Raw genomic sequence first — 12,704 nt, forward strand, 5'->3', positions numbered from 1 at the left:
TAAATAAAAAATGACGTTTGAGGGCTGACTAGAAGAAACAGTGAGTAAACAAACGGACTTGCTGCCAATCCTGACGACCTGACTTTGACCCCTAGAACCAGGGGTAAGAGGAGGAGCCAATTTCTGCCTTTGGGTTGGCATCCGATCACACACTCTTTTTGGTATGCTCATGTTTCTCTACCCCACATAGACAAAACAAATGTAATTTTAAAAATTAAAAAAGCATGGCAGTGGAATAATATTGTCATGATTTGGGGGGAGAGGGTTGAGACAGGGTCTCTATATATATCCCTGGTTTTCCGAGAATTTGCTATGTTGACCAGGATGGCCTTGAACTTACAGAGATCTGCTTGTCTTTGCTTCCCCAGTGCTGGGAGTAAAGGCATGTGCTACCATGGCCAGCCATCTGTCGCTATTCCGCTAATCAGGGCCTATTCTATTCTAAAGGGTATACTAAATAATTTACACTGAGTACTATTCAGTTTTTATCTACTTTGTTCAGGAAAGTGTATGTTCCCTGCCTCAATGTCCCATTTGTTTTAAATGCCGTTTCTATTAATGACCCAGACCCATGTGACAATTTTACTGTTTATATATAACATAATTTTAAAAATTAGCTCACACACACATTTGTGTATCTGTGTGTAGGTATGTACACAGATGTACATGTGTCCAAGGAGACTAGCAGAGGATTCAGATCCCCAGGAGCTGGAGTTACCTCATGTGAAGCCTGGGAATCAAGATTGGTCATTGCAAGCAGCGTGCACTCTAAATTGCTGAACTAATCCAGCCCTGTTTATTGTTGTTGTTTGTTTTTGGGAAAAGGAGACATGTAGTGATATTGTTGTAAAGATTGGAGTGCAGAACTAAGCCACTAGAGGTCAAACGGTTGTGGCTCACACCTTTAATCCCAGTACTTGGGAGTTCCACGCCTTTAACCCCAGCACCAGGGAGATGGAGATAGGAAGTGGTATGGCTGGGAGGGCTAGAGGAATATAAGGAAGTGGGAGACAGGAGCTCAGTGCAGTCGGAGTTTGGTAGAGATGGATGCAGTCTGGAGATGCAGTCTGAGGACAGGATCGTCCCTTCGGTCTGAGCATTGGTAGAGGTAAAAAAATTCTCTAGTGGCTGGCGCTCTGCTTCTCTGATCTTCAGCATTAACCCCTATATCTGACTCTGGGTTTTTATTATGCCAATTAGAATTCGTGCTACAGAGATGTCTAGAGATGGTCTCTTATAGTGAAGGCTGGCCTTGAACCACCTCACCGAGAAGCTGAACTTCATCCTCAAGCATCCACCCGCCAAGTGCTAGGATTACATTTGTGTACCACTGTCACTGTGTGCATTTGCTTTGTTTTTAATCTCAAGACTTTTAAGGTGCCAAGAGATAGAATATAAAACTAATATAAAGCCAGGTGATGGTGGTGCACGCCTTTAATCCCAGCACTTGGGAGGCAGATCTCTGTGAGTTCAAGGCCAGCCTGGTCTACAAGAGCTAGTTTCAGGACAGGCTCTAAAGCTACAGACAAACACTGTCTTGAAAAAAACAAAAATAAAAAGCAAAACAACAACAAAAAACTAGTATAAGCAGAAAAGGAATTTACTGACTTACTTAGTTGAAACACAGGAAAGAAAGGATGGAACTGACTTCAGGCTTGACTGGACTCAAAGACTTAAGAAGAATCAAGAATATGGATAACAGCTCTAGGGTTCTATCTTTTAACAACTTCAGAATGAGGAAACTGTTTCACTTCCTAGTTGTGGTGGCATTAATGACAATGGCCCCCATAGGCTCCCGTTTGAATATTTGATCCTAGTTAATGGAATTGTTTTGAGAGGGACTAGGAGGTGTGAGGTGGGGTATCCTTCTGTATGTATGCTATGAATGTATGTTGTTCCCATTGGTTGATAATTAAAGCTGCTTTGGCCTATGGCAAGAATATAACTAGGCGGGAAATCCAAACAGATATACAGGAGAAGGGCGGGATCAAGAGGAATGCAAGCCAGCTGCCAAAGAAGAGAGATGCCAGCAGCGGCACAAGGAGAAAGATGCCAGAACAGAGGTAACTCCACGGCCATGGGTTAATTTATAAGAGAGAGTTAGCCAGTAATAGCTCAAGTCATCAGCCAAGCAATTATATTTAATATTTGCCTCTGAGTGATTATTTCATAAGTGGTTGTGGGGACCAAGAGGCAGGAAAGAAACCGGTCCAGCGGGACCAGGGGAGACACAAAGAACTTCCAGCTACAGAGGTGTGACTATGTTGGAGGAGGTGTGTCATTGCGGGTGGGTTTTGAGATTTCAAAAGCTAGGCTCAGTCTCAACTGCCCTCCCCTCCACCTTTCAGATCTCATATAAGATTTTGGCTACTGCAATAAAACCAAGCCTACCTGCCTGCTGCCCTGCTCATCACCATGGTGGTCATGTACTTACTTTACCCTCTGGAGCTATAAGCTAGCCCCTAATTAAATGCTTTTCTCTTAGAAACTACCTTGGTAGAGCTGGGCGGTAGGGGTACATGTCCATAGTCCCAGCACTTAGGAGGCAGACACAGAAGGATTTCTGTGAGTTCAAGGCCAGCCTGGAGTTCCAGGACAGCTAGAGCTGTTACACAGAAACCCTGTCTAGAAAAAAAAAGTTAATGTTAAAAAAAAGTTGCCTTGATCTTGGTGTCTCTTCACAGCAGCAGGACAGGAGCAGAAACACTAGTACAGAAAATTCCAAGTAAGAGTTATGATTGTCTTGGCTTTTACCTCCTGCCCTTTTGAGGTGAAGCTGCTCCTCAGTGGAAAGAGTGCTCACCTATCATGCATAAAGCCCTGGGCTTGATCCTCAGCGCTTCATAAACCTAGTGTAGTGCACACCTATAATCTGGACCTCTGGAGATGGAGGCAGGAGGATTATCAGCATGAGCTACATGAGATCCTTGCTGCTACACCCTCACCCCAAAAGGCATAGAGTAGGCCTGGAAAGCAAAAAGGAAAGGGAGATTGGCTAAGTGTCCCTATAGTGTCCCTATACAGTCCATCATTCAGCTGCCCGTGATTGAACTCAAGGGTCCTCCTGCCTCAATCTCCTGCATACTGGGGCAGGGGGCTTACAGACAGAGTTTATTAATTATGAGTTCTTATAGTAAGGTATGATAGCTACCTTCTAACATCTAGAGTAGACACTATGTGTAAAAATTTCAGTAAAATTAAACAAAATTGGAAATGGAGTTTTTCAGTTGCTCTTGATGTATCCTCAACCCCATGACAGTGACCAGGGTAGCACTGAACAGAGCTGACCCATTTTCACTGAGTTTTTTTTTGAACAATGATGATTAGAGGGCACAGGTGCCCTCAGGTCTTTGGTTTTGCATATACATACAGTCAGAATAGAATAGCAGAACGAGCCTCAGCCTCAACAAATAACCAACTCTTTGCCAACTTGTCTCTTGAGAGTAGTATTGAACCAGCTTCCATTAGCAAATGGAGAACACATCCATCTCCCGGAGTGGAGCCACGGAAGACGTGCTCGGGAGAGTGACGTCCATCTCCCGGAGTGGAACCAACCACAGAAGACGTGCTCAGGAGAGTGACGTCCATCTCCCGGAGTGGAGCCACGGAAGACGTGCTCGGGAGAGTGATGTCCATCTCCCAGAGTGGAGCCACGGAAGACGTGCTCAGGAGAGTGACAGAAGAAAGTGAATACGTGCTCACAAATGTAAGTAAAACTTGTCTTCTTGCCTCTAGGCAGACACACACAGACACAGAAGCAGTCTGCGGAGGGTAAATCTAGTGAGGAAAATGACAGGCAGGCACCTCCAGAGCATCACATGGAGACTTGGGAAAGCGGCTCCCCGGGTCTGAGCACTGCAGAGGTGTGGATGCCCAGGAAAATGCCCTCCGATAATTTGTCTCGCTGCTGGCGCTGGAAATTTGGCTTGATTTTCATGTCCCTTCACAAGGTTCATTCAGTGTCTGCTTGTCACTTTAAGATGACGTGGAGTATCTAATTTATTTAAATGTTGAGTGTAGAGGTCACTGTTTCCCACTGTAATGATGGACTGTATGTATCCCTTCAACTCCTGATCCAAAATAAAGCTTTGTAAGTTGCTTTTGGAAACCCTGTCTCAGAAAACAAAAGCAAAAAAACAAGACAAAAACAAAAAAATAAGTTGCTTTTGTTAGGTATTTGGTCACACCGATTAAAAAAAAAAGCAGCAAATACAGCTTGTGAACTTACAGTATCTACTCAGAGTTCACAGGAAGTTCTAAGAGGCTTTAGGCTCATTCCTTATTTTTTTATGTTTGCCTGTGTGCATGCAGTACCATGGCACTCACGTCGAGATCAGAGGACAGCTTGTGAGAGTTGGGTCTTTCTTTCCACCAAGTGGGTCCCTGAGGTCAAACTTAGGCCGCCAGGTTTGGTTGTAGGTGCTTTAGTCCGCAGAGCCCTTTTACTGACCCTAGGACATTTTCTATTTCACAAAATTATCTTTATTAGTGATCAAATGTTAATGTAAATAAAACCATCTTTCTTATTTGAAACAATGATGTGCTTTTATTTTTAAATTTACTTATTATGTATATAGTGTTCTGGGCACCAGGTCTTATTATAGATGGTTGTGAGCCATCATGTGGTTGCTGGGAATTGAACTCAGGACCTTCAGAACATCAGTCAGTTCTCTTAACCTCTGAGCCATCTCTCCAGCCCCAATGATGTGCTTTTAAAACAGATTTAACCATGCATGTATAATGTAAGCTTTGTTAAGGAGCCTTGGTAGATCCATGTGACTCTGTTTGTTTGGGGGAGCTTGGGGAGGAAAGAGTTAAGACAGGGTCTCGTATAGCCCAGGTTATTATTGTAGAACTCCCTATGAAGAAGAGGCTGACTTTGAACTTCTGATCCTCCTGCCTCCTGCTACTGGGAATTTAGATGGCGGCTACCACATCTGGCTCTGGGTTTAATCCTTGAATCTGTTTTTAAGGAGAAGCAGTGATGGTAGTAAAATTCCTTCTCCCAAGGCCAGGATGCTGCTGACCCTAAAGCACTAAACTCTGGTGTGTTTATGCTCTAGTAACCCGAGTGGCTTCTCTCAGCCAAGTTCCCTTATTCCCACTGAACTCTCTCTGAATACCTTGGATTAAAATTTCCCTGTTTAGGCTTGTGCTCAGATTCCTTTGTGCCATTTGTGTGTGTGTGGATGGGGGACCAAAAGCTCCTATTTGCCTTTTTAGAAATGAGATTTGAGAATCATATTCAAAAGCATCCACCTTAGCCTGTAGACATTTAAGTCATAGGGCGCCATGAGTCATTTTGTCATGTTAGGACCTGCGCTTCCAAACGATGCCTGGCCTAGTTTCTGAATCACAGTAGGCGTTCAGGTAATATTTAGTGGGTGGCTGAGGCGGCACCTCTGGATCTAAGGACAGTCCATCTAAGAAAGCTTTGTCTTTTCTAAACAGGTTGCTGCTATGCAGCCAGTGGAGCGAAAGCCAAGAAGATCTAATCTTAACACTGGCTGAGTATAGAAGGAAAGGAGATCCCTTAGGCCACCAGGTATTAAGGTCAGACAGTAAGAGCTGATGTTTCATTAGGAAGCAAATACATAAATTTGTTGGGAGCTGCAGATCCCTGGCCCCTTGACTTTCTTTGCTTGCTTTAGACCCTTTGCCTGCTGGAGTGAACTGTGCAAAATACCTGTGCCTGCAGCTGCTCAGAGCACGAGACCTGCAGCTGCTTGCAGCTGCTCTGAGCCTGATGAAGCCTGCAGCTGAAAGATCCTGAGAGCTGGGCATGGCTAAGGGTCCCTATATAAGCTGCCCCTGAGCACAGTGAAGTGTGCATTGGCATTCTTGTATCAAGGATGGCCCGTGTCCCTGTCTCTTTGTCTGTCTGTGTGTGCGTGTGTTTTTCAGTCTCCAGGCTTAGTTCCCGGCTTGCGTACAGCGTACCATCTTGTAGAGGCACAGGCGCTACAGGGACCTCCGGCTTTTACATAAATTGTCATCATGTTGTCAATGTACAAGTGGTAAGGAGTACCAGCTGTCTTATTCCAGTCTGGTCCATTTCTTTTTTTTTCTTTTTTTTTTTTTTTTTTGATTTTTCGAGACAGGGTTTCTCCGTAGCTCTTTTGGTTCCCGTCCTGGAACTAGCTCTTGTAGACCAGGCTGGCTTCGAACTCACAGAGATTCGCCTTCCTCTGCCTCCTGAGTGCTGGGATTAAAGGCATGCGCCACCACCGCCCCGCTCTGGTCCATTTCTTATGTGTACCTCCTTTCCGCAGAAGGATAAATAGTATGTATTTGCTTCTAACAGTGCTGGTTCTTACTGAAAATTTAGATGTATAATACTGTAGCACTACATCATAGAGTATGGGGGTCACAACATACATAAAACAAAATCCTCCCTTCCCCCTACCTCATCAGAGTAAGGTTCACCTTCTTTAATCTAAAATGCTGGATTGATACAATGAAGTAGGGTAGGAAATAAGGTTTTAAGAGTTATATGTTACAAAAAAAGAAAAAAAAAGAGTTATATGTTACTGTCTAGGCATCTTGATCGCGTTTGTTTTTCTCAGCCAATTAAAGAAATAAAAGGCAGGGAAAAATCTCAGATATAACACACAGCAATAGGCACAAACTATTTAAAGTGAATACAGATACACAGCAAGCACACAGTGAGACTCCCCACAGAGCAGAGGGGGATTCAGGAGCTAAAGGCCCTTTTTTTCTCCATGGACTACTGGGAACTTTCAGTGCTTTGCTGGTGTCTGGCATAGGTGCCCTTCCCCTAATTTTGAGTTGGCCATTTTAAACAAAGAGGAGCTTCTAGGCCTCCAGCTGCAGACAAATATGTATTTACAGTGGTGTGGGGCAGGTTCTTTCTTTTAACTTGAGGTTCGGTTGGTCATTGAGACAAACAAAGAGAAGCTAATAGGTCCACAGCTTTGGGAGCCCAGCTCAGGACTGACCTTGAACATATCTGACCAGTCCAGACTGGTGAGCTGGGAGTGGAGCCCTGCCTGTGGGAGAAAAGGCCCTCTGGCCTTTGGAAGAGGGTGGGAGCGTCCTGACAACCCAAACCAACCTAGTACCAGAAAGACAGGATGTTGTTTTCCTTCTACCACATTTCCGACTGTTCACACTTATCTGATTGAACATAACTAGTGTCTTTCTAGATCTCACTGAAGATTTAAATATTTAGATGCCATTACCACTGGCAGGCAAAATTTAGGTGTAGTTGAAATTACCCAGTGTGAGCAAACCATCCTGGCAAATAGGGAGGCTACTTCCAGGATGTGTCTATCATTCTGCCACTTGTTAGGTTCAAACGTTCCATATAGCATTTTTTTTTTAAAATATGAGGACCCTAGGTAATGTCAGATTGTTGATAAGTATTTTGAAAATCCCCAGTTGTGGCTTTCTCTGCCAATGCAGTAAACCAAATCCAGCCAAATTAATAAGACCAGGTTTAATAAACAGAGTAGAGCTACTCCTGGGTTACTCTCAGGGAAGGTAGGAGAGGAAGCACGTGGCAGGTCTAGGGGCTGGGTCTTCAGGAGCATCTCAGGAGGAGGAGCTGCTGTTTGGAGGCCTTTCTGAACACAGGGTCTGGAGGGGGGCAGGGGCAGAGGTGGAGCTTCCACCTGAACAATTGTGTTTGTATTTTTCCTAATTCTTCCGTCACTGAGAAGATTCATAATCAATGTTACCAGAGTTGTTCAGGTCAGAACCTGGGGCCTGGCAACCCTAATAACCTAGGTTGTTACCTGTCCTCAGTATGCCACCTACATATGTCAATTAAATGGACAAAAAATAGTGAGAGGCGGAGAAAGACCACATTCAATGTGGCCATGTGAGGGAGAAGGACAGAGTCCAGTGGCCCTCCAAGTCTGTCTTCGGGGTACTGGCATGAGGTTTAGGTGCAAGCAGAGGGGGCCTCTGCTCCCAGGCAGTCTAACCAGTTTTAAACATTGTGTGAAATCTCTTTCCTGCAAAGTCTTCCTCTGGATGGCACCTGCTTCAGCCCTTCCTCGCTCCCAGCTTGAGATCTCCCTCACCCCCGGAAATTCTAATGTCCTAGGGACTATTGTCTCAAAAGTCTACTAACTGAGAGGAGGGCACACATTTCTCTTCGGAATATTTGCATTTCTGCCAGGCTTGTAGTTGAGTAAGAATGGCCCCCATCGGCTCATATATTTGAATGCTTAGTCCCCAGGGAGTGGCACTATTAGGACTGAAAAGATTAGGAAGTGAGGATTTGTTGGAGGAGGTGTGTCAGTGAAGGGTGGGTTTTGAGTTTTTAAAAGCCTGTGCCAGGCCCAGAGCCTGTCTCTTTGACTGTGGATCAGAATTCAGTTCCCCTCTACTGCCCCAGTGTCTGCCTGTCGGCTGCGGTGCTCCCTGCCATGATGATAATGAACTCTGAAACTTTAAACCAGCCCCCAATTAAATGCTTTTTCTTTTTTTTTGGTTTTTCGAGACAGGGTTTCTCTGTAGCTTTGGTGCCCGTCCCGGAACTAGCTCTTGTAGACCAGGCTGGCCTCGAACTCCCAGAGATCCGCCTGCCTCTGCCTCCCGAGTGCTGGGATTAAAGGCGTGCGCAAACCACCGCCCGGCTAAATGCTTTTTCTTATAATAGTTGCCTTGGTCGTGGTGTCCCTTTACATCAATAGGATAGTGATTAAGATACTTGTTATATGATGTTTTTCCAGGATTTAGGTGAACTGAGCAATTGATGTTTTGAAGTTCAGATTTTAAAAAATTCCCCCCTGAAATTAAAAATGTTCTCCCTACAACTTTTCCTTTAAACTCTGCTTATCTTTTCAGTTTTCCCTCCTCCTTTTTGTATGTGCGCTATGTGTGCATGGGGAGCCAGAAGTTGACACTGGGTGTTTTCATCCTATTTATCAAGGCAAGGCCTCTCCTTGAACCCAGAGCTTGACAATCAGTCAGCTTGTGTCCTTCACCCCCATGATCCCACCTCTGCCTCCGAATCTCTGGGATTACAGGTAGCCACCAGTCCTGCATAGGAGCTGAAGTTCCAAACCTTGATCTTCACAATTGCATGGCAAGCACTGTCCACAGCCCCATCTCTCCAGCCCCATCTTATTTCGATACAGGGGAGGGCTTTACTATGTAGCTGAGCTCAGACTGGCCTCCAACTTGCAATACTGTTGACCCTGCTGAATTAAAGGGCTGCACCAACATTCCTGGCCTTGAACAAGCCACAGCATTCACATGGTGATCAGAGGACAACTTGCAGGAGTTTGTTCTCTCCTATCATATGGCTACCAGAGAGTAAACCCAGACCATCAGCTCGGTGGCATTGGCTTGACCTGATGCGCCATCTTTTTTTTGGAGACAGAGCCTTATGTAGCCCAGGATGACCCTGAACTCTGTATAACTGGGGATGACATTGAACTCAGTCCTCCAGTCTCTGCTTCTCAAATGCTGTGATTCATCTGGCTATTTTTTAAAAACTGGATAATTTTTAAAAAAATTTTTATTTTTAGATGGGGGTGGGGTCTCACATTGTAGCCCTAACTGACTGTAAACTAGGCTGGCCAAATCTCACAGAGATTGGCTCACCTCTGCCTCCCAAGTGTTGGACACCTGGCTGGACAAAATTATTTATGCCAGGGGTGTCTTCTATAGTTCTATATTGTTATAATTCCTGAAGCTTTAATTCAGCTCCGTGAGCATCACATATTTGGGAGAACATCACTACACAAGTATTGTAGGAGCTAGGCTGCTGCTGTAAATAAGGGCAGGAAACCAGTGATCCCGAGAGTGCTTCAAGGAAGGATTAGCTTTACATATTCAGAAACTGGAAGGGGGCCAGGAGGTGGTGGTGCACACCTTTAATCCCAGCACTCGGAGGCAGAGACAGGCGGATCTCTGTGAGTTCGAGGCCAGCCTGGTCTACAAGAGCTAGCTCCATGACAGGCACCAAAGCTACACAGAGAAACCCTGTCTTGAAAAACAAAACAAAAATAAAAAAAACTGGAAGGGGACAGACAAGCTGCTAAGATTTCATGGAAAGAAGTAGAGTATGGAAGAGGAAGGAAGCAAGATTTATTTAATTTAACCTTTATTAATAAATTATTGGCCAGGCAGTGGTGGTGCATGCCTTTAATCCCAGCCCTCGGGAGGCAGAAGCAGGTGGATTTGAGGGCAGCTTCATCTACAGAGCGAGTTCCAAGACAGCCAAGTCTACACTGAGAAACCCTGTCTCAATATATATATATATATGAAGTAGAATAACAGTGGAACAGTGGAAGCCATAATATATATGTATGTATATATGGTGTATATGTGTATAATATATATATATATATTAGAAGTGCATAGAGGTCTTCTACATCTGGAAGCGTCAGACCTGTTGTGTAGTTACTCTTTTATTGCTGTGTCAAATCACCATGACCAAGGCAACTTCTAAAAGAAAGCATTTAATTTGGGGCTTAGGGTTTCAGAGGCTAAGTCATGACTTCGTGGCAGACTGTATGTAGCTAAGAGGTTTACATCTGATTCACAAGCACCAGACATAGAACTAACTAGGAATGGTCTGGGCTTTTGAACCCTCAATGTCCACCCGCCAGGGACACACCTCCTCCAAGCAGTCCGTGCCTTACTAATGCTGTGAACCTTTAATACCTTCCTCGTGCTGTGATGACCCCAATCATAACATTATTTTCATTGCTACTTCATAAGTTTGCTACTGTTATGAGTCATAATGTAAATGTCTGATATGCAGAAGATCTGATGTGCGACCCCTGTAAACGAGTCCTTCCACCCCCAGGTTGAGAACCACTTCCCAAACAGTCCACCAACAGGGGACCAAGCGTTCAAATGTATGAGTCTATGGGGGTAATTCTCATTCAAACCGCCACACCTGTCCACGCTATTTTGAGACACAGCGTCACCCGATGGTTCAGCGCCTGCATCCTCTTACCGGAGTCTCCAAATCCTTAAGGGCATAGAAGTTGAGAGCCAGGAGCCTCCAGGCGGCCCAGTCTCAGTTCCTGCCCCTCCGCGTTAGGCCCCGCCCGCAGGCCCCGCCCTATCCTCCCGGCCGGCCCAGCCGAGTCTCTTCTGCGCAGGCACCTGCCTAGCCGCCCCGCGAGGAGAGGAGGGGTCCTGAGACGGCCCCAGGGACGGGCAGTGATTGGCTGCAGCTGGCGGCTGGAGCCCGGCTCCAGCGGCGCTTGACAACCGCAGTCTGCCGAGCCGAGCGGTCGGAGGCGGGATTGGGGCGGACGCGACGGGGACCGGCTGCCGAGCTGATGGATTGACGTGCGGGCTGCTCAGCCCCGACCGCCGCCCTCGCGCCTCAGCCGGGGGATCGGCTGCCTCGCGGCTCCGGCCGCCGGCCTCTCTACCGCGTTTCCCTCCGCCGCTTGTGCCGGCTCCGCCCGGAGCCCTCAGGTGAGTGGATTCCAGAAGGCGGGGGCGGGCCGCCGGGCACCGTGGGTTGCCATGGTCACCCGTCGCCACCTGTCACGAGCCTGATGAGGCGCAGAACCCACGGCCCCCCTGGGTGGTGGTCGCGACCGGGGAGGAGTGTCTGGGGTAGGCTTGGGTGGCGACGGCGAGTAGATGGGTCGCGGGTGAGGCCCGGGTGGCCAGGGGACAGGACCTGGGACCCGCCAGGCCGCCTCTCCAGGCCGCCGTTCCTGGACCACACCTTCCCCTGGTTGCCAGCCCGATTCCGGCGGCGGAGCGATGCGCCTAGCCCTGGCATGGGGTACCCACCTCGCCGCCGCTGCTGAGGGGCGCGAGGCGGGCTGACTGCGCTGCATCTGCCTGGCCCCCGTGCTAGGCTGGAACGAGACCGAGGGCTGCGCTCTTGTCCCTTTCCCGGCTCGGCGAATGGTAGGGAGTGGCGGGGCTCGGGTGTGGGGGGAGACACGGGAGGGGGGTCTGGTTTGCCCTTTCTGACGTCAGTGGTCTCTAGGAGTAGGCCTTCGGGGGTCTGGGAGGGTGGGGACAGGGACGTCGTCTGAATTTCGAACGCGGATTGTGCTGCGTGGGGGAGGGGGCGCCTGCGTTAAAGACACCGGAGGGGGGTTGTGGAACTCAAAGGGTTAAGCCTCTTAGCTGTATTGGGGAGAAAAAGATTGGGGCTCTAGCTCTGGGACGACGCCTTTGGCAAAGGGGTAGGGACCAAGATAGGCAGGGGTAGTGTGTGACCTGATGATTTTTCCCTATACATCCAGTCATGCAATTAGCAACTACGAATGATGTCTGAGGGGAGCTTCTGGTTTCCTTTTTTTTTTTTTTTTTTTTTTTTTTTTTGGCAACTTGGTTCTCACTGCATAATGAAAGGAGAAGTCTTTGTTCCACCCAGATTCATCGGTTGAAATCCTGACACTTAGTTTTCTCCCTTTGTTGTAGAGTTCATAGAATGCTATAAAAAAGTTAATGACACAGAAATTAACATGCAGGTTTAAAAGGGCTGTATTTTTCACAGAAAATACAGGTGCAGGTTTTTTTGTTTTTTTTTGTTTTTGTCTCAAGTGTTGGCATATGTTCTTTACATTTTACTAGAAAGAAGAACCGCCGAGGAGCCAATTTTCCTTTATATGACACATTCTGGAGGTCTCATTATAAGGGAGATGTAATGAATCATTGTACATTAAGATTTGGGGGAAGGAACATTGCTTCCAACAACAAAATAACACGTAAATGGGAAACACAACCAAATAACCCATAGG

At 46.7% G+C, this 12,704-nt stretch overlaps 2 protein-coding genes across 4 annotated transcripts in view; one reads left to right on the forward strand and one right to left on the reverse strand.

Annotated features, from left to right (window-relative positions):
- Positions 1 to 11,025: 11,025 nt before the first annotated feature.
- On the reverse strand, positions 11,026 to 11,789 carry LOC130889341 (proline-rich protein 2). Its single transcript, XM_057792990.1, has 2 exons — positions 11,517 to 11,789; positions 11,026 to 11,484 (listed from the first exon to the last, which is right to left on the reverse strand). The coding sequence occupies exons 1-2, from the start codon at positions 11,787 to 11,789 to the stop codon at positions 11,026 to 11,028; spliced, it is 732 nt and encodes a 243-aa protein (XP_057648973.1).
- Wdr47 (WD repeat domain 47) overlaps positions 11,127 to 12,704 on the forward strand; it is a 52,667-nt gene continuing 51,089 nt past the window's right edge. Inside the window, exon 1 of one of the 3 annotated variants that reach the window (XM_057793431.1) lies at positions 11,127 to 11,415. Coding sequence is in view for 2 of the 3 variants with exons in the window: in XM_057793430.1 (XP_057649413.1) it covers positions 11,860 to 11,862 (3 nt within the window). In the remaining variant the exon portion in view is untranslated. Of the gene's footprint in view, positions 11,416 to 11,502; positions 11,863 to 12,704 lie in introns of those variants that run through there. The other 2 variants (XM_057793430.1, XM_057793429.1) reach the window with 2 other exon arrangements.

The sequence above is a fragment of the Chionomys nivalis genome, chromosome 18 (assembly GCF_950005125.1).
Source record: "Chionomys nivalis chromosome 18, mChiNiv1.1, whole genome shotgun sequence".
NCBI classification, from domain to species: domain Eukaryota; kingdom Metazoa; phylum Chordata; class Mammalia; order Rodentia; family Cricetidae; genus Chionomys; species Chionomys nivalis.

Bases quoted from the DNA above. Each gene is read 5' to 3' on its own strand.
- LOC130889341 (XM_057792990.1), bottom strand. From the start codon at position 11,789: ATGCAGCGCAGTCAGCCCGCCTCGCGCCCCTCAGCAGCGGCGGCGAGG. The intron at 11,485-11,516 runs GTGGGTTCTGCG...GGCTCGTGACAG, and splicing joins GACCACCACCCAGGGGGGCC to GTGGCGACGGGTGACCATGG.